This window comes from Egretta garzetta, unplaced genomic scaffold, assembly GCF_000687185.1.
Source record: "Egretta garzetta isolate BGI_Z169 unplaced genomic scaffold, ASM68718v1 scaffold56, whole genome shotgun sequence".
Classification (NCBI taxonomy): Eukaryota; Metazoa; Chordata; class Aves; order Pelecaniformes; family Ardeidae; genus Egretta; species Egretta garzetta.
Window position 1 is genome coordinate 8,365,084 of NW_009260182.1, and position 19,599 is coordinate 8,384,682.

A 19,599-nucleotide genomic window follows, 5' to 3' on the forward strand; every position below is an offset into this window, starting at 1 on the left:
GGGAGCCGCGGGCCTGCGCGCTGCCTTTGTGTTCAAGCCGGCAAACGCTGCCGACAAAGGGAAGAGCAGCCTTTCGGGGTGAGGGGGAGGCGCTGAGCTGCTCCTGCGAAGAGCAGAACAAGGGCAAGTTGTGGTAGAAACGGGTTTGGAGAAGAAAAGCGGTGATTATCGCTCTCCACAGGCCGCGATCTGTTGTAGTCCCTCCTGATACGGACTGGGGGGGGGCTGTTCCTCTTTCTGAATCAGTGACTAGAGGTAAACATCAGTAGCATTGTGCACAAAGTCACTCAAAAGTTCTCCCCAAATCCCTTTCCTGTCGTCTAAGCACAGGAGGGGGGCTGATCCTTGCAAGTGTTGTCAGGCCAGGTGCCTGTCCCTTAGATGCTCCCTGAAGTATTGTTTTGAAATACTCTTGATGCAACATCAAGGAAACTGCCTAGGTTTGTTACCCCTTACAGTTAGACAACTTATATGGAAAGTAGGCATAGTCAATTTGAAGGAAAAAAAAAAAAGGGACCATTTAATCTTTCTGGTGTGTTTCTGTACCTGCTAACTTTCCCCTAACCCTGTAATGTCTGTATCCTGGTTAGAGGATCCTGCTGTTGAAACGGCGGAGGAGGCTAAGGAACCAGCAGAGGCAGACATCAATGAACTCTGTAAAGACATGTTCAACAAAATGGCCACTTACTTAACAGGTGAACTGACAGGTAAGGCACTGCAATGCTGAACTGCAAGTAAGTTTTTTTTAATGTTTTCATTTTCTTTTAAAGAAACCTGTTGTGTAGTTTGTCTATACCTATTTAGATCGTATCTTGCAAGACTGGCAGTTCGAGTCTGGCATGTTGCTAGACTACTAACAACACTGAGATTAGTCATTTTAGTGAAGTGCCAGAATAGCTCATTTTTCAAAAGAATTCAGTATGATATCAGCTGAGTGAGAGCAAGGATCATAAACTTTTTCCAGTATTCATGCTTTAGAATAAACTGTTGTGCAACATTAATTGGAGCAAAGTAAGCTGCTCAACAAGTTAGTGGATTCTATAGGCTCTAATCTTCAAAGCACTCTGCAGCCACTACTGATTTGCATGGATTTGAAGCATATATGGTACAGATTACCAGTCTGGATTTGCGCTATCAGTTTTGTAAACGCGAGTGTTTAACAGGCAGAGGAAAAGTGGAAATGTGAGGAATTAGTCAATTTTTATCTCAAAAAAAATTTGCAAGTGAGTAAGTATTCTTCAGTCCAGTTGATTTTTACAGTTCACAGAATGTAATCTCTCTTTTTATAGAGCTAATTTTGTACTAATACCTGTATTGCCATCTAAACTATCCTTTTCACATTTGGCTATTGGTTTGAAATCTCTTGTCCTCTTAAAGAGTCTGCACCCAATTCAAACTGCATCAACTTTTAATTAAAATAAACTGTCTTCTTTTTAAGCCACCAGTGAAGACTACAAACTCTTGGAAAACATGAATAAGCTGACTAGCTTGAAGTACCTAGAAATGAAAGATATTGCTATAAACATCAGTAGAAATCTGAAGGATTTAAATCAAAAATGTAAGTAAACCGAATAAGGTAGGGGTATAACAGATGGTACACTTGTTTGGGAAATGAAGCATCTAAGAGTCAGACAGTTCATCCTGGATTAGGGGAACTCGCTGAAATAGACATGCTGCTGCACGATGCCAGGCTTTTAGATTTCTTGACAGCTATGTACACTAGCATAAGAGAAAACGCATCTGAATTTCTGTCCTGGTTTAACCCAAATTTTGGATCTGATAGGAAATAACACTTCTTTTGATTCACGTTGTATTGTTACTTGTGCTGAGTCTAGCCAGTACTCTTAAACTTTCCACACTTTCCTGGAACATGGCTATTGGCATCACTGCTTGATTTTGGGGCAGGGGAAGGATGGAGCTTTTAAATTGTTCTGTCTGAAGAATGAGAAATTCTTGTGATTCAGGTGTGAATGTTTTCTTGGAAGTGAATTACTGAGAACTCACAGATATGATTTTTCTGCTTTTTTAAGATGCTGCTCTTCAGCCGTATCTGGAACAAATCAACTTAATTGAGGAACAGGTTGCAGCTCTGGAGCAGGCAGCCTATAAATTGGATGCATATTCCAAAAAACTTGGTAACTATTGTCCTGTACTGTTACTACTTAGCAGCATAGTCCCTTGCAAGGGGATTTAAAAATACAAAGTAAACTTCTCTGCTTAACAAGTCTGAGCTGCAGAGTTGACTGTGCTGCTTTTGAGCAAGAAACACTGTATGTGAAGTGGCAAGCATAGGGAAAAGATTGATATATTGAGTTATATGGAGGTGGACTAGTACAGGTATTACTGAGCTACAGCTTGTTAGTGAGGCTCAATTTCTCTTTTACAATATCCAGTAAACCCAAGTTTTAAAGACAGATGTTTAATCCTGCAAATGGAAGGATTCATAAAGTTCCACCAGGCACCCAAGTCCCCTTGGCTTAAATTAATGTTGCACCTGGTTCTTAAACATTTTTTGTACAGTTATATTTGCCTAAATGCTTTAGTAAAAAATGACCCTGAGTGATTGTAAACTAACTTGAATTTTAAGATGTGTAGCAGCTTACAGGATTCAAAGCTTTTACCTATCCAGTCCTAAAATATTGTTATTTTTCCTTCTGCAGAAGCCAAGTACAAAAAACTGGAGAAACGATGAAATTACAACAGTCTTTAAGTTGGAGTTGGGCTATGAGTCAGACCGATCCCTTCTTAAGTTGCACAACAGCAATTCTGTATGTTGACAAGGATTTGGTTACAGCTAACATCAAGACTGGTAACTTTTTCTATCTATTGAATACAGTAGGCTGTATTCAGGCTTAAGGCCGAATATTATTTTCCTCTTCTCAAGAGGTTCTGTTGCCTCAGTTGTTCTGCAGCAAAAAGTAGAAGCCTGTCCCTAACCCATATGTTGATACTGGCTATGTGTGTTAGTCCTCTGTCCCACATGAAATACTCTACCTAGGAAAAGCCCTGTAAAGACATTTTCCCTCAGTAGCAGCAGGACCCAAACTTAATTCCTTTCCTCTGCGTTGAGAAGATACCCGGGCCTTTGGAGTTATGAACGTGGTATTGAAAACACTTCGTTTTGGTATCCACCTTTATCTGTTTGAAATAGAGAGACTAATTATTATAAATTTACAATAAAACAACTCGCTGCATTTGTCTCTCTGGAATCTCAAATTCCTGTTGGGAAGATTATGTAAGTTGTCTTTCTATTTTTTCAAAGGGTCTGTTTAATAAAGACAAACTCCTTCCAGCTACTGGAAATCATAGAAGAGAACATGTCTTAAACTCTGTGTCAAGTATTCCTGCAGTTATATTCTTTGACTGTGTGGACCTCGGGTGAAATTGCAAGAAGTATTGCTTGATCACATGCTCAGTTAACTTACTTGACCAATGAATTTTGATCCTAGTAGTTTTTGAAGAGGCATGCCCAGCACAGAAAGCTTTTTCTCTACCAGATTAACAGTGTTCCAAATTGCTAACATAGCAGAGCCCTTCTTACTGAACAGGTACTCCTAGTCCCAAGTTTTTTTTTTCTGAACGTATTGACCCTGACTAGTTCAAGCTGGCTTTTGAGTGAGTTGCAGTTGAGGATCATACAAGTGCTGATGTAGGAAAGAAGCAGTTCAAACTTCCTGCAGGCGGTTTAGAAGAATGTCCTGTCAGGTGCCAATGTGGTAAAGATAATAATGCTGTCGGTCAATGTACAGCCACTGTAAAGGGTCAAGATGGACACTTTTCCCTAGTGCTTTTTAAAAGCAGTGAAGCAGATGGCCTTTGAGAGCCTTCACCATCACTTTAAAAATCCTGGGTTTAAAATAGAAAATACTATTCTGTATGGCCTTGATGTAGGATTTGAGAAAGGGTCGAGTTCACTTTGAAGAAAGGCCTTTTTGGAATGAGCATCTTTAAAGAAGAGGGTTTAAGTCTCACAGAGGTATCCAGCCATTTGCGTCTGTATTGCTTTTATCCGTAGTTAGCTCACTGATGACTTTTCTACCTGTGAAAGCGAATTGGACATTTTGTTATCAACGCAACATCCTCCAACCCAACAGGAAGAGGTACCAACAGATGGGTTAACATTTCTCTGTTGGAGGAAATTACACAGCCTGTTTTAAAATCTGACAGATCATCATCATCTCAGGATTCATGGTGTGTTTGCAGTTCTGCTGGACAAGAGGATCTAGCCAGCCAGATCTAAAGTATTTGTGCCCAGAGACTGACATTGGAATGACAGCCTGAACAGTGGCATGCTTGGTGATCTCTGATGCTGTGAAGTGATACCACAAGGTAGTAGACAATCTAAAACTCGTGGAGGAGAATCACAGAGGTTTGGCTGCTGATGTAAAAGCTTGAGGGTGCTGCTCGGAGCTCCTCTGTTCCCTAAAGAACGAGGATTTTCATTGCAGCATATAGCACTTGAATGTGGCTGGGACCTTAGTCCCTGATCCCCTGTAAGTCCCCTCCTTGGCCCCTATCCATCTCTTAGAACAGAAAAGTTACTGATTCATGTCAGGTTGGGAGTGGTTCTGGATAGGTGGACATCATCTAGAGCTGACCGGCCACTGAAATGCTTACCAGGGCAGGATGTTATAGGATATAAGACCACTGATCTTCCAGCCTAGTGTTCTCTCTGATTCCCAGTTCTTTCTGGGAAGATGGTGCTAGAGGCACAGAGTGGATGCTGGCACACAAAGGGATTGTTCTCCGCTGCAGGGATGCAGCTGGCCCTGCACTCTGGCTAGGTGCAGAGGCCAAGATGAGGGGTAGCAGAATTGTATCCCAAGCAATTACAATGGAGAACTGGCCATCTGCTGTCTAGAGAATTGTGATCATCTCCATGTGATAAGAGTAATATCAAGCCCTAAATGCCAGTGACTTGTCCTATCACATGGCAGCAAGCCAAGTAAGTTCTGCTCATGGCAGATACTCTGGAAATCAAGTATGGAACATGGTCCAGACATGCTCCATGCTCTAAGGGCAGCATGCTGCCAGTATTGTTGCAAGTCCACTCCCTTATTGGGTGTGCTCAGACCCTCGATGGGAGACAGACTCCACAGATCTAAGCTGGGTATGGAGCTAGATGTATGGCAGCCCTGCTCTGTCTTAAGTCCCAGTCACCTTTACTTTTCCTTAATGCATACTGTCCACATTGCAGTTGGGATGCCAAAACTTGTAGTTCCATAGTAACACGGATTCACTGTCACTGGGATTCTAACAGCAGCTTTGCTGTGTAAATTCCTGAAGTGGCCAAGAAGAACAGAACGGCTTTTCTTTCTGTTTTGCGTTTACATCCTCTAGCACTTCCAACTGCCTTGGACCCAGTAGTGCACCTTTTCATCTTGAGACCATGGAGAGGCACATAATAGTGAAGATGTTTTGGGGCTGCTAGTCTTTCTTAATAGAAAAGAGGATTATGTGCCTCACCCTTTTAAAGCATGGTTTAATGTACCAAGCTCATTCTGTAGCAGCAAGCCTTCCGTTCCATAATGTGTGCCCGGAGCATGCTATGTTGCCAAAGGCAGCTATGGACATGACAGCAGCCCAGTAGGAAGCTTTCCTAACATGGGAGTTGGATATAAGGATTGTCAGTGCTTGGGCGGAAAGGGTTGTGCTCAAGGATAGGCTAGTGCTAGCTAAGCCAGAACACATTCTCAGGGGCATGAGGGCTAGTGTTTGTCCTCTGCTCAGAAGAGAACTGGAAAGTTGTGATTAAGGAAATTGTGACTGTACAAAACACCACTCTGGAGCACACACGTACCAGCTGTAACCCCTAATCACTTCTCAGGTCTCTAAAGACATGTCTGAAAGCTGAGGATGCTGTCAGTGTCATGACTAAAATTGGAATGGTGCCCTCTGAGACAGCAACCATGCAGCTGTTGTTGACAGGTCTTGCTCCTCACCCCTCAAGGTCAAGGGGATCAAGGGAGCTGAGTGGCGATGGGTAGGTAAATAGGGTCACATGAAAGTAAAACCGTTGTATCTATCTCGTTCCCTCTGTACTTCCCTCATCTGGAGAATGCTCAGTCTGTATGGAGCTTCCTGGCCTGCCCCATCCCACCTCTTCATAGTCAGAGGACCGGTGTCTGGTTTGTATGTCTATAGCATGGCAAAGAGCAGGCTCAAGAACAGATTTAAATATACTCCAGTGACACTCCTATTTGGATGTGGTTTTGTAGGACTGCTGGCTTAGCCATGTCTTGTTTCAATCACAGGTGCGTTTGATAGTTGCTTTGGTGAAGAGGTCCACTCACCACATGCAAACCAGCGTGCTGTTGGAAGGTATAGGAATCTCTGTGATCGGGGCATAGAAAATTTCAAAGAAAAATAATACGGCATTTCTCTGCTCATGGTCTTTCCTTGACGGGATTGCAGGAGGGCCACAAGAGGGCGATGTGTCAGCAGAAAAAACTTCCACACGATAAAGCAGTAAAGGCAAAGGACCAAATTTTGTTCCTGTTGAAAAAGTTGCTTTTCTACGTGTAGAGTATACAATCCTATTTTAAAACTACAAAGATGAAAACCTCCAGGAACTCTGAAGATGGAAATCTATTTAGCCATGCATTGCCAGCAAGCTTTCAGTGTTTTCGGGTAAGGGAGCTAAAAGAAATACCAAATTTCTTCACAAACTCTTGAGTATCCTACCTCCAGGAAGCAGAAATGGGGAGAAGAGCTTGTCCCACAAGTGACTTTTTACTGGGAGGAAATTTTAGAGACTGACTACCTCGCTGACTGGAGGATTGTGTAACAGTGGCATCCCAGTTAGGCCAAGAGCTCACAGCTGTGTTCCCAGTTCTGTCTTGGGGTAACTATTCCCCTCTCTGCCTGAGGACCCTCTGTGTGACTGGTAGAATCCAAATCACCGCAAGGATGGCAGATCCTTGGAGAGTAGCATCATAGAAGAGACGTTGCTAGGCGTGTGTGAATAGCATTGTACTGGGGAAATGTATAGTCCAAAAGCAGAGGCACAACTTGTTTGCAGCTCAAACATTTCATCTGGAAAGACTGTGAAAAGTTCCAGAGAAGGTACAGAGGTACAGGGGGAGACTAAAACACTATCTCTTCTCTCCTACAGCATTTTCTGGTGGAAAACATAATAAGAAAGTAGCAGGTACTTAAAGGGAAGAACACAGAAGAGAACAGATGAAAGGGAGGGCCAACTGATGAGAGTCAAGGGGCAAAGTATCTCATCAAAGCAGTCTGTGCAACTACTTCAGAGCTGAAGCAGTTCTTGAGGACTTGAATTGCAACTGCAAACCAGGGGGTGAAAAGCAGCCTAGCAAATACAGCTCTTTCAGCAGAAGCAGAAGAGTTGAGTTCCAGAAGAGGACTTTTTTCCCTGGCACCTTGAGAGAGGTTTGCTCAGCTGCTCTAACAGGTTATTCTAATGTCATCCAACTTCCAGAGCAGTACTTTGTGGAGACATCCACAGTCTTCAGAATGGGCTCTTAAATCATCAGTGGAAACTGCAACATGTCCAACAGCTGCAAAACAACTCTTCTAGAATGGAGTATACTTTTTAACCTGGAACTGTGTGTTCAATAGAAATGTTAAAAGTTATCCAAAGGGATGATAATCACAAGTGTGTATAATGGACTGAAGATAAAAACATTGTTGTGTTTGCAGCATCCCATCAGAGGAGAAACATATAAGCAGCAGTAGTAGGCAGCTTAGTAGTAGACAAGCATGCCATGAAAGTATGACAGGGTTTGTTAATGCAAGGTTTTTAACAGTCAATGTTTGTCCCTACATTATGTCCTGGTTTCGGCTGGGATAGAGTTAATTTTCTTCACAGTAGCTAGCATAGTGCTGTGTTTTGGATTTAGTACCAGAAGAATGTTGATAACACTCTGATGTTTTCAGTTGTTGCCAAGTAGTGCTCAGACTACTCAAGGACTTTTTGAGCTTCTCCTGCTCGGCCAGGTGCATAACAAGCTGGGAATACAGCACAGCTAGGACAGCTAACCCAAACTGACCAAAGGGCTATTCCATACCATATAACGTCATGCTCGGGGGGGTTAGTTCGGTCAGTGGGTCATGGGCAGAGTGATCGCAGCTCGGGCGGTGTGATCGCGGCTCAGGGAGTGATCACTGCTCGGGACGGGCTGGGCATCGGTCAGCGGGTGGTGAGCAATTGCATTGTGCATCACCTGTTTTTTTATATATTCTGTATATTCTCTTACCATTATTATTATTACTATTGTTATTCTTCTCTCTTATTAAACTGTCTCTATCTCAACCCACAGGTCTTACTTTTTTTTTTCTTTTTTCCGATTCTCTCCCCCATCCCACAGAGGGAGGGGGGAAGTGAGCGAGCGGCTGCGTGGTGCTTAGTTGCCAGCTGGGTTAAACCGCGACAATTAGAACAAGGTTGACCTTAAAGAAAGTCACAAAGACTTAAAAATTAAAGCAGTTCATCCAAGTTTGTTGGCAGCAAGTGATTTTTTTCTAACCAGTGTATTTAACCCAGAGGAAATGAGAACAGCCTTCTGTTACCTTTGCACTGTTGTTTTTACTGTAGGCTGCATAAAGTGAGCCTTCCAGGATACAGCTTCAGCCCTTCCTGATCCCACATCCCTGTTCCACGTTGCAATGGAACCCCTGGGACCCGCAGTCATTTTCTTGCTGGTTTGCATTGTCTGCCTCCTTGTCTGTTCAGCATGGAGGAAGATGTCTGAAACAGGGAAACTGCCCCCTGGGCCATTTCCTTTGCCCCTCATAGGAAACATGCTGCAGCTGAAGAGTAACTTGTCTGAGACAAGTGGATGTAACTTAAAAACTGTGTTCTTTTTTGGTAAATTGTTTCAGCTCAGCAAGGAGTATGATCCTGTGTTCACAATATGTTTGGGCTCAGTACATGCAGTGGTGGTGTATGTATGGTGGTGGTGTGAAATAAGTTCTGGTTGATTGACAAAGGTGTAGAGTTCAGTGGAAAAGGAGTTATGCCACTCTCCCAGAAGTTCTCCAGAGGAACAGGTACTTTTCTGTGAGATTCTCCTTAGGTAGAGGTGTTCTCTGGGGAGGTTGTAACTGAGAAGTCAGAAGTGGGAAGAGCTGATGTTTCGTTAGTATAGGAGCAAAGCCTGGCAGAATCTGGAGAGACCTTTGGCTCACTGGCATTAAATAGTCCTAGTATCTTGCTGTTGTAGATGATAGCTCTTGCACCTTGTAAGGTCCGGGTTATGATCTGGAGAGCAGATGGCTGTGGTGGCATCTCACACAGCTTTCCACCCGAGTAACTGGGTATGTCATCCCAGTGGGACAAGTATATCCTAAGAGAGCCAGGACTACTCACTGGGGACCTCCCTCTCCCTCCCTCATTTCTAAAGAGTTGAACTAGGAACAGAGGAAGTTCAGGCAAGCTGCCATAAAGAAACCAGGCGTCTTTCTGATGTGATAGCAAGTTAGAGAATTTTACTTAAAGGCACTGCATAGAGAGTAGTTAGAGAGCACAATGCAATACAGACACAATTTAGGAAATCCATGCAATAAAATAGTATGAACTGTTTGCAATTTGAAATATAATATAAAATGAAAATGAGAATCAATGTGAGAAGAGTGAATAGCTGTTCAAATTTAAAGGTAAAGGTTGCTTTGAAGACGCTGTTTTATGCCTACCATTACAAATAGGTCACAAACAAACTGAAAATACAAGGGAGAGGTACCTCAAGCAGCCTGTGGAAGCCCTGGAGTACATGCATCTGTTTCTGCTGTGCCAAGAGGATCAAGCAATAGGGACAGCAGCAGCAGGGCTCTCAGAGCACGAGTCCATGCAGCCTGACATGTCAGGATGTCAGGAGCCCGATAGGAACCTGAGCTAGGTGAGGTAGGTGCAGAAGAGAGCCTGTATAATTTTGCACAGGGAGCTGTCTCCTTTCTTACGCAATTGCCTACTCTGTTTCTGTTTAGAGCTGGCTGCAGTGATTATAAAAGCACCATACAATTTTCTTTTCTAGGCACATTTCTCTCTGTAAAGTATCTAGCAAATGATCTGAGTGTTTCAGTCTCAACAGTCTGGGAAATGCCTGTCATTCAACCAGAGCTTTCATGAGTTTGGGAGCTGGCAACTGTCTTTGCTTGGCTAACGTGGAAGAAAAGAGACCTCATAAGGCCGGGGCATATTTGCCAGAGTGCTGACTAATGGGGAAATGTCAATGTCCTTGTGATCCACAAGAGATTTCAAAGAAAAGTTCTGCAGGATGGCTGTTAAAAATATGAATAACTCCATCCGGGCCAGACCTTCTCCTGCACAGATGCGTTTTCCTGCAAGCAAAAAATAATAAAAAGTGAGATGACAGTGGAGTATTTTGCTGGTAACTTATTTTAACCACTGTTCCATGGAAGTTCAGACATCTCAGAATGGACAGAATGCACTGTAGCGTTTTGGGGAAGCAAATGAGTTAAACTAGGGGCTAAGTGTCTAGAATGGTGAGAGTGCTCAGTGGGCAAAGGCAGCCTGGAGGCTTTGTTTTCTCATGTTCTGCTGCTGTTTGATGTTAAGTTTGGAGAGAGAGAATTGGCATGGCTGAGTCCCACTTCATCGATCTCTTCTTGTAGAATGCACTGGAGGAGCTTTTGAGGTTGCTAAAAAAGGAAGTCAACTGAAGCTGTAGTACAGGGGCTAGAGCTGCCCAGAAGTGACTCTGGCAAATCACCAGACATCACTCTACAGACCATGGCGACAGAGCCACTAAAATCTTCAAAGAAGGACTAGGAGAGGATAGTCTAGGATCTGAAATAGAAAGAGGTCTTACCTGCAGAAAATGGCATGAAGTAGTCACTCTTTTTAAAGGTACCATTTTCATTCAGGAAATGTCCTGGGTCAAATTTTTCTGGATTTGGAAATTCCTTGCTATCATGTAGAACGGAAGTCAACGTAGGGAATATCATAGTGTCCTGAATTAACAAAAAGAGGAGAAGAAAGTTAAAATGGAGACACGCTAAAGCAAAGCGACATTGAGAAGTTCCCAGAGCTGAATAGAAAGGTAGTCAAAGTTTAACCAGTTTAAAATGAGCATTTAATGAATAAAAATGTGTGCCATTGGTATAGGAAAGATTTTTTTAATGAATTTTTACGGTGAGCCTGATGAGAGTGTTTAATATTACTTCCAAATAAATTAGAAATTTGACTAATCACAATTACATGAAAAAAAATAGAAAGCTCTATCTCCCTCTTTACACAGAGGACAAAGTCTTTTTTTTTTTTTCCAGATACAAGGACTTGGCTCAATAACTTCCAGAATCCCCTTCCAAACAAAATTATTCTAATTCTATATCACATGTCAGTGTTTTTGAAAAGAAAATAAAATACAATTAATAGAACACATCATTGTTTTCAAGAGATTGTGACCTTTCTCAGACACAGTGGAACAGACCTTGGGGATAAAATAGTCTCTCAACTTGGTGTCTTTGATCACAGTACGTGGGACATTAAGTGGAAGGAAATCAATGAATCTCTGGATTTCATGGACCACAGCATCTGTGTAGGGCATCTGGCTCCGATCTGCCATGCAGGGCCTTCTGTCTCGGCCAATCACACAGTCAATCTCCTTTTGAATTTTCTCTGTTAGGAAATAAGTAAGTGTTGAATGCACAAGTCCCCCACCTGTTTGACTAAACCTCTCCCCATATTTACGGCAAAACTTGCTTTCAGCGCACCAGGAATATATGAATGTACTTAATACTAATTTTTCTTTCCTGTGAATAGAACTAAGACTAATACATATTTCCACACTGCACATACATGTTTCCTTAGTGGGAGGACCACTGCCACATGTGGCAGTGACAGAAATTGTCAAAACTGATCCCATGACCTATTAAAAAGTTTTCAATTGTTTATTTCCTTTTCTATTACCTACTATCTCTGGGTATTTCTGGAGAATCACAAGTCCATGTCTCAGTGTGATGCTGGTGGTCCCTGTTCCTGCAAGGAACAAGTCAAGCGTGGTTCTGCTCAAGGTCTCAACGGTGAATTTTGTGTGACCATTTTCTTTCTCCTGGAGGAATATTCATCAGAACATTTTGAATGACAAAGCTATGCAGCTTGTTTAAAAAGGAAAGCCCTGTACCCATAATGTATGTTTTTAAACACATCTGATGTCCTTTTAAAAATATGACACTCACTCTCCCGAACACCAGCATTTATAGTTCTTTTACTGGAGAATATTACAAACCTTTTTTTAATATGGGAGGAGCATTGAATTACATCAACCAGATTGGTCTTCAGCTTTCCCAACTTTGGCTAGGGCTGTTATTTCTGTGTTTAAAAATCCAGGATAAGAAAATGGAGAGGATAGAATGAAGCTGATGATGTGCCAAGAAAAACAAGTTCCTCTCTGTATTTGCAAAAGCCCGGTGCCCTGCCATAACTGATTCAAGCAGTAGTTTTTTCATAATCCAATAAATCTCTCACTCTTACATTACCTGTTCCATTTTGTTGAGAAAAGCATCAATAAAATCTCGAGGACAAGTGCGATCCAGGGTTTTCTGGTGTTCTGCTATGATTTGTAAAATGAATTGATCAACTTTTTCAGTATTTTTTATCATTTTTTGATGAGGCCCAGGTAAATACTCCATGACAATTGGAAAGAAATTGTATAGCTGTAAAAATAAAATGACAGAAAAGCACATTCTGATTAATGTGGATATAACAAAATGTTCCTCTAACTGTAACTATGAAAATGGGGCAATTATTAAACCATTTTGGAAGAGTAGGTCTTCTTTATTCAACTGGATTTTAATGCCTTTTACTTTATGGTTTCACTATATAGAAGGACAGACTTCACTTGAGCAACTTTTGCAATAATATCCTTCTTTGGACATACAATGGGAGTTTCATAAGGTAAGAAAGAACAACAGGAATTGGTTATTTAACTGCCTTTTTGGCTTCCAGAAATTTCTTCAAATTTAGGAAAATCCAGTCCAGTTAAATATGAGTAACATGAATAAGTATTCATGAATAAAATATAATCATTAACAAATGTATTAATTAAATAAAACTGTACACACTTGTGTTTGTATAGAATTCTGGAGCTTGTTGGTTTCATCTAGCAACTCAATTAAAGTTAGAAATTTCTTGTCCTCATAGTCAAACCGATCCCCAAAGATGACAGAGCAGATGATGTTGGAAACAGCGTGGACTAGGAAGTTGCCAGGGTTGAAGGGTCGCTCTGCAACAACAACAAAAAATTGTATCTTGCTTTCAGTATTTCAGGCATCATCCCCTCCTCTGACACTACAGGGAAGTTTTGCATCCCCTTGATACCCAGTTTTGCAGTCCTTTGAAAGGATGGCGAAGGGCTTATCCAATTTATTCTTCTCTACTTGAAGTGACCTAATTTCCCTGTTTGAACAGTTTAAGTACCTCTTTTGTACTGTTCTCAGTAGAACACTGGTCTGAGCAGCTTGGTTCCCCTTCAGCTGACACACGCCTGTCTGCCTTATAGACTGTTTATTAGAAATGGCCTAAAGATTCCTGCCAAAACCTGAGGAAACCATAAGGACTTTGCCTGAACCACGTCTGTAGCTTGTTTCACCCTTTCTATGAACTCTATTAATATAACCTTAGTTGCATAACCCCTCTCTGAGGGGTTCAAATGCCTGTGATCAAAGTCAGAAAATGGCAACTTGGCAGCATTGAGGATCAGCCTATGCCAACGAGCAATGGCACCAACCCTTTGCCTGACTGATGACTCCCTGGCCATTGAAGACTCAGCAGATGTCTCCTCAGAGGTGGTGAGAATATTAATGCTAAGTCTAGTAGATAACTAGTTTTTTGCATGAAGAGTAAATAGCAGCTTTATACTTTTCAGTTTTATATGTCTTGCTTGCAAAACCTTTTATTACATAGTAAAAGATGCTGTGACCAGGTGAGCCGGAGATGGAGGCTTGCAATAGGGCATAGGAAATGTGGTATTACTGTGCTAGTGAAAGGGTAAGAGCAATGCAGGTGAGAGTGTTTTCTCTGACTTGTTGCATGAATGTTTATCTATGAAGCCAGACTGAATTTTCTAGTGGCTTATGGAAAACAGCGATGCTTCAGCATCCTTTTAGATCCATCTGCTTTTTCTCCCTTGCAGAACAGGCACACATTGAAGGCTGGCTGTGGAAAGGAAGCCTGTCTGCGGTCCAGGCTGGTACTGTGCCACTCTCAAAGGGAAGTACTTAGCAGTAACATTGTCTTATATAATACCAGAAAATGCACTTATTGGTTGAAACCAAGCGGGTTACCTTATGCCCTGCCCTCAAAAGCAGCTTATAGTCCCTGTTCCCATTGCACCAATATACTGGGAAGTATTGTCTAGTGTTCAGATGGACTGGACTCAAACCCAAATATCTGCAAATGAATTCTCTGGTCACCTGCTTCTTCACAATCTGTTTCCTTAGAGCTGCAGGAGACAAGGCAAGGAAGCACATGTTCCTTGGTTACCTGGCAGTGCCCAGCCCTGGCTCCATGGCTGAATTCCACCAAATCCTCGGCTTTGGGGCCAAGCCATTCTCTTTTTGCCATTTCCTGTCTTGTTCCTCAAGTGGAACAGGTTGAAGGATGCTTTCCAACATCAGTCCCCTACATTTATCCCTCCATACTGTCACAGTGCCTTTGACTGACCCACTCCCACTTTGCCTATTGGAGTGGGGAACAGAAACAGCAGCCACATGCCCACTTCTTGGGTCATAGATCTGGTGAAGCAGCCCTAAACCCTTCACTGCCTCATTGCAGATATGCGGGGTGTCCCAGCAGGCACAAAGTCCATGTCCTACCATGTGTGTTCCTGATTCTCTCCACCAGAAAACAAGCTTCCTCCTGGATTCGCTCTTCGATGCTCTTCTTCCCCATCCCAAAATCCCGCAGGGTGGTGACTGCAAATCGTCGAAGCTGCTTCCAGGTCTCCCCATTGCTGGTCACAATGCCTGACACAGGAAGGAAAAATAGACCTCCATGAGGAAACACTTTTTTTTTCCCTGAATGGGAGCTACACGGTAAGTACTCAACATGCAGAGACATCTCTCTGTGGAGCTATACTGCAATTGCTATATGCCCAAACCCCTAACTTCTCTGCAGTTCTGGAGGTGACAAATCTGATCCATCTGTCACAGCACTTTGAGTAAAACTGAGCTTATTCCCAGAATATGAAAAACTACATTAGGATGTAAATAAGAAGGTAACACTAGGACTGAATTGATCTTGGCCACAAGCACATGGCATTTGCACTGACATAATTGCTCAAATGTTCTGCTATGCACCTTCATACAGCAAATCATTATTGACAATACCACAGACACTGTACTGTAGTACCATGGAATAGGTACTATTCACCCAGATAAGCACCATATTGGGAACTGCCCTGGTGAATAAGCTCAGGGCGTAATCTTGAATGTGGCCCTTACTGGGACAGCCTGTATTATCTTGTCTTTGTTGTGCTGTGGCCTTTCTTTTGCCGGTTCCTTAGCTGTATGTATATTGCCAATATTTTCAGAAATGGGAGAATGAACATAAGATCTTAGAGGCACATTTAATGAACAAAATTTTAGCTAGAATTTGAAGCATGCTGAAAACAGAAAAGCACTCAGTGAAGCCAACCTGGGACCTTAAACCGTTCTCCAGGGGTCCAATTTACTCAAGGGCCCAAGTAACAAGTTGGGCTTTTAGTCTTTTATTGTTAATTTGTATGCATGAAAGCAGTAAATGAAATCCACCATTCCCTCCTCCACTGCCCTCTCAGCTGTGCTCCTGAGGCACTGAAAGCACCAGCTTTCTATGCTAACATTACCAGGGATCTACCTGTGCCTTGGAAGAGTCTTTTAAGCAGTGGTAGATTTCCTCTTCCACTGAAGTCATCTGCCTGATCGATCAGAGCTTCTTTCACAATGTCATAGCCATACAGCACCACAACCTTTTGTGGGCCTAAATATATTGTGAAGACGGGACCATACTTCTTGCTGAGCTGTAGGAAAGAGGAACACAAAGAACAACATGTCTGAATGTTTATCATGTGAAAAGAAGTTTGGGATGATGTGCCATTGCCCCAGCATCACTGAGATGCAGCATTGATCAGCAGCAGTGCAGAGATCTTTCAACTATGAATTGCAGCCAGGGGAAGAGGGAATTGTACAAGAAATAGGGGATATGAATGAAAATGGTAAGGTGTTGAGCCCAAATCCCAGAAAAGAAAATAGTTCTTCATAGGGCTAGCAGAACAGTCTGGAACGCCTTTCTACAGGTGTCCTCATTTCGGCTGGGATAGAATTAATTTTCTTCCTGGTAGCTGGCATAGGGCTGTGTTTTGGATTTAGTACGAGAATAATGTTGGTAACACCCTGACGTTTTAGTTGTTGCTCAGCAGTGCTTACACCAGTCAAGGACTTTTCAGCTTCCCATGCCCTGCCAGGTGCACAAGGAGCTGGGAGGGGGCACAGCCAAACTGGCCAAAGAGGTGTTCCATACCATATGGCGTCATGCTCAGTTTATAAGATGAGGGGGAGTTGGCCGGGGGTAGCGATCGCTGCTCGGGGGTGGGATGGGCATCAGTCAGCGAGTGGTGAGCAATTGCACTGTGCATCCCTTGCTTTGTATGTTGTGCATTTTCTCTTACCATTGTTATTTTTTCCCCCTCTGCTGTTTTATTAAACTGTCTTTATCTCAACCCATGGGTTTTACTTTTTTTTTTCTGATTCTCTCCCCCGTCCCACTGAGGGGGGGACTGAATGAGCGGCTGGGTGGTGTTCAGCTGCCTGCCGGGTTAAACCACAACAACAGGGCACAGTGGACCACAGTTTGTGTGGGCTCAAAAAGCAACTATTTAGACTTACGGAAGCAAGTGCCTAAAGGGTTTTTGAGCACAAACATACCACAGTTGTCCCTAAAATCTCCTGGGCCACAGATCTCTGGAAATTGGGTGAGTATTTCAGCAGAGAGTCACTGCATCCTTGCACTAATCATGTGCTCTTTCCCAGGCATCTGCTTTTGGCTACAATTGCAGAAAGATTCTTGGGCTTTGGTCTGACCTGTAACACCTCTCATGCTCACTTTTTAAAAGCAAACTAGATATGGTCCCAGGTTATTTATGGTTGGAAACTGAATCACCTCATGCTCTGAAACAAAGCAGGATGCCTATGGGTGCTCATGATTCTCAACGTTCACAAGCACCAAGGCAAAAAGGAGCTCCTATGAGCGTGTGTGCATCTGACGATACACATGGTGATGTCAGCCATCGCCACAATTTTGCCCTGAAGAACCCAGGGACACCCACTGTTCCCATCCATCTGCCACCATCCTCTCACAATATCCTAAGGAACAGGCACTCTAGCTGAATTCCCCCCACCTATCCCTTCCCAGGCCTTCCAACACACAGGTTTGGTTTGATAGATGAGTGACATTAGCCAAGGCAGGGAACAGACAGCACAATTCACCTCCAAAATTTTTTGTTTCCACCCCTTCACTCACTATTTCCACTCCGAGGAGATCCTATCTGTCTGTTAGGGAGCAGAGGCAGCAAAATGGAGCAGGGTCCTCCCCAAAAAAGGGCCAGGCCATGTTGCCAGCGTGGTGAGGAGCTGGGCAGAGAAAGAGTATAGTGAATACTGCAATAGCATCAGTTCCTTGATTGCAAATCCACTGCAGATTGCAGTACTGCCATGAGGTCAGCACAGGAGTCATCGTTACTAATATTACTGCAAATACATAGACTTAGACTTGCAATATATAGACTTAGATACAGACTTAGATATATAGATTGTTGCAATATAGGGACTTCAGAAGCATGTATTTCTGGGAAACCTTTTGTTTCTGTTTGAGTCTGACATTTGGTCAATGCAAATTAAGCCAGTGAATTAAGCTGAGACAGTCTGGACCAGACTTTGTTTTATATGCAATGGAGACGATGTAAGAAAGAAGGAGACAGTCTCTTACCTTCTTCAAGCTTTCCGGCAAGTTCCATGGGTTCAGCTGGAGTATGTTTCCAGCAATGGGGAGTGCGATGGGACCAGGAGGCTGCTTCTCTTTTTGTGATATGCTTCTCCATGTGGCAAAGAGAAGGCATGAGATGCAGACCAGCAAGAAAATAGTGGTCATTCCTGGGAGCTCCATGGTGAGCTGAGGAAGAGAAGTCAAGTGTTGGAAGAGCCTGATGTTGGACCTGTAAATCTGTGTTTATTTATATGCCAAAGCACATGGATGAAATTAGCCAACAGTGCCTCCCTGTGTCTGCTGAGATATGGGATTACTTATTAATCTGCTCAAGATAAGAATGAACAAACTAGGGATGAAGTCCTTGTTTGCATACTGATTTTTTTACCTCTTCAGCTTATGTTCCTTTGGGTAATCATTCACGTAAGACTAAAGAAATCATATTCTAATGCTGTCAAACAAACTCAAAATGCAGAAATATTTAGAGCCTAGCTGCTATGTATATGCCTAAAATCTTGCTGTTTACCCTCATGCATAGACTGGCATCTGCCAGCCCTTCTAGTATCTGAGCAGTGGGGCAGGTGGTGTGGTTGGAGAAGGGCATCACTCCAAGTTCTTCCTCGGCATTTCACCTCAATGTCTGGAATCAAATTACACAGTTGTACTCAAGTCACACACGCAGATTTTGAGGCATACACTCAGTTTATTCTATTTATCCTATTTTAACCAGACAAACCATAATGTCTACAACATTTGCATGGTCACAGGTTCTCCCCAAACCACAAATCCCTGCAGCAACCTTCAGTCTCCTTTCTGATGTTTCTAGAAACTAGTTAAAGATCCACAGAAGGTGTGAAGATGCATGAAAGGTAAAGGCACCCTGCACAGAACTTAACAGGATGATTGGTTTAATTAATATTGAGTATTTAATACAATGTAAAAAATCTTAAATTAAATATTTCGCTTCCCACTGCTCCTCCCCACAGAAATCCAAACCCCTGCAAGCAGGGTGAGAACTCTGGGTGTTTTCTGGCATAGAAGTAGAGCAGAACAGTGATTCAGTCACCTGAGACCAAAGAGCTGGTCCCAGGACTCTGTTGCCAAATCTTGTCTGTACATCCTCATACGTAATGTCTGTAAAGTGCTAGTGATCTGCTGTGAACACCCAGACTCCTACAGCCCCTTGGGTCTCATGTGCTTCCCCTGATGTTGTGGTTTAATCCTGGCTGGCAACAAAGCCCCACACAGCCGCTTGCTCACTCCCCCCTGGTGGGATGGGGGAGAGAATTGGAAGGGTAAAAGTGAGAAAACTCATGGGTTGAGATAAAGACAGGTTAAAAGGGAAAGCAAAAGCCATGCATGCAAGCAAAGCAAAACAAAACAAACAATTCATTCCCTGCTTCCCATGGGGACGCAGGTGCTCAGCCATCCCCAGGAGAGCAGGGCTCCATCACGCATAATGGTGACTTGGGAAGACAAACGCCATCACTCCAAATGTCCCCCCCTTCCTTCTTCTTCCCCCGGCTCTACATGCTGAGCATGACCTCATATGGTGTGGGATACCCCTTGGGTCAGCTGGGGTCAGCTGTCCTGGCTGTGCCCCCTCCCATCTTCTTGTGCCCCCCCAGCCTCCTCACTGGTGGGGTGGGGTGAGA

The 19,599-nt window shown here is 43.0% G+C and overlaps 2 protein-coding genes across 9 annotated transcripts; one reads left to right on the top strand and one right to left on the bottom strand.

Annotated features, from left to right (window-relative positions):
- Nucleotides 1-14: 14 nt before the first annotated feature.
- On the top strand, nucleotides 15-8,468 carry BLOC1S2 (biogenesis of lysosomal organelles complex 1 subunit 2). 6 transcript variants are annotated; one of them, XR_004842407.1, is made up of 5 exons: nucleotides 15-707; nucleotides 1,439-1,558; nucleotides 2,031-2,135; nucleotides 2,661-7,794; nucleotides 8,404-8,468. XR_004842407.1 is itself a non-coding variant. In XM_035897336.1 (5 exons), the coding sequence occupies exons 2-5, from the start codon at nucleotides 665-667 to the stop codon at nucleotides 2,690-2,692; spliced, it is 300 nt and encodes a 99-aa protein (XP_035753229.1). In that variant the 5' UTR covers nucleotides 15-255; nucleotides 591-664; the 3' UTR covers nucleotides 2,693-7,860. The 6 variants fall into 6 exon arrangements, 3 of the variants coding, with proteins under 3 accessions (XP_035753229.1, XP_035753228.1, XP_035753231.1); XR_004842408.1 differs by lacking the exon at nucleotides 8,404-8,468 and having other exon boundaries at nucleotides 2,661-5,983; nucleotides 6,255-7,860; XR_004842409.1 differs by lacking the exon at nucleotides 8,404-8,468 and having other exon boundaries at nucleotides 2,661-4,329; nucleotides 6,255-7,860.
- Nucleotides 8,469-9,637: 1,169 nt separating this feature from the next.
- LOC104129134 (cytochrome P450 2H1) lies at nucleotides 9,638-18,124 on the bottom strand. Of its 3 annotated transcripts, none has more exons than XM_009642040.2 (9): nucleotides 17,948-18,124; nucleotides 15,821-15,983; nucleotides 14,800-14,949; nucleotides 13,048-13,208; nucleotides 12,463-12,639; nucleotides 11,894-12,035; nucleotides 11,415-11,602; nucleotides 10,794-10,935; nucleotides 9,638-10,302 (listed from the first exon to the last, which is right to left on the bottom strand). In XM_009642040.2, the coding sequence occupies exons 1-9, from the start codon at nucleotides 18,122-18,124 to the stop codon at nucleotides 10,121-10,123; spliced, it is 1,482 nt and encodes a 493-aa protein (XP_009640335.1). In that variant the 3' UTR covers nucleotides 9,638-10,120. The 3 variants fall into 3 exon arrangements, with proteins under 3 accessions (XP_009640335.1, XP_009640334.1, XP_035753227.1); XM_009642039.2 differs by having other exon boundaries at nucleotides 13,039-13,208; XM_035897334.1 differs by lacking the exon at nucleotides 12,463-12,639.
- Nucleotides 18,125-19,599: the final 1,475 nt, after the last annotated feature.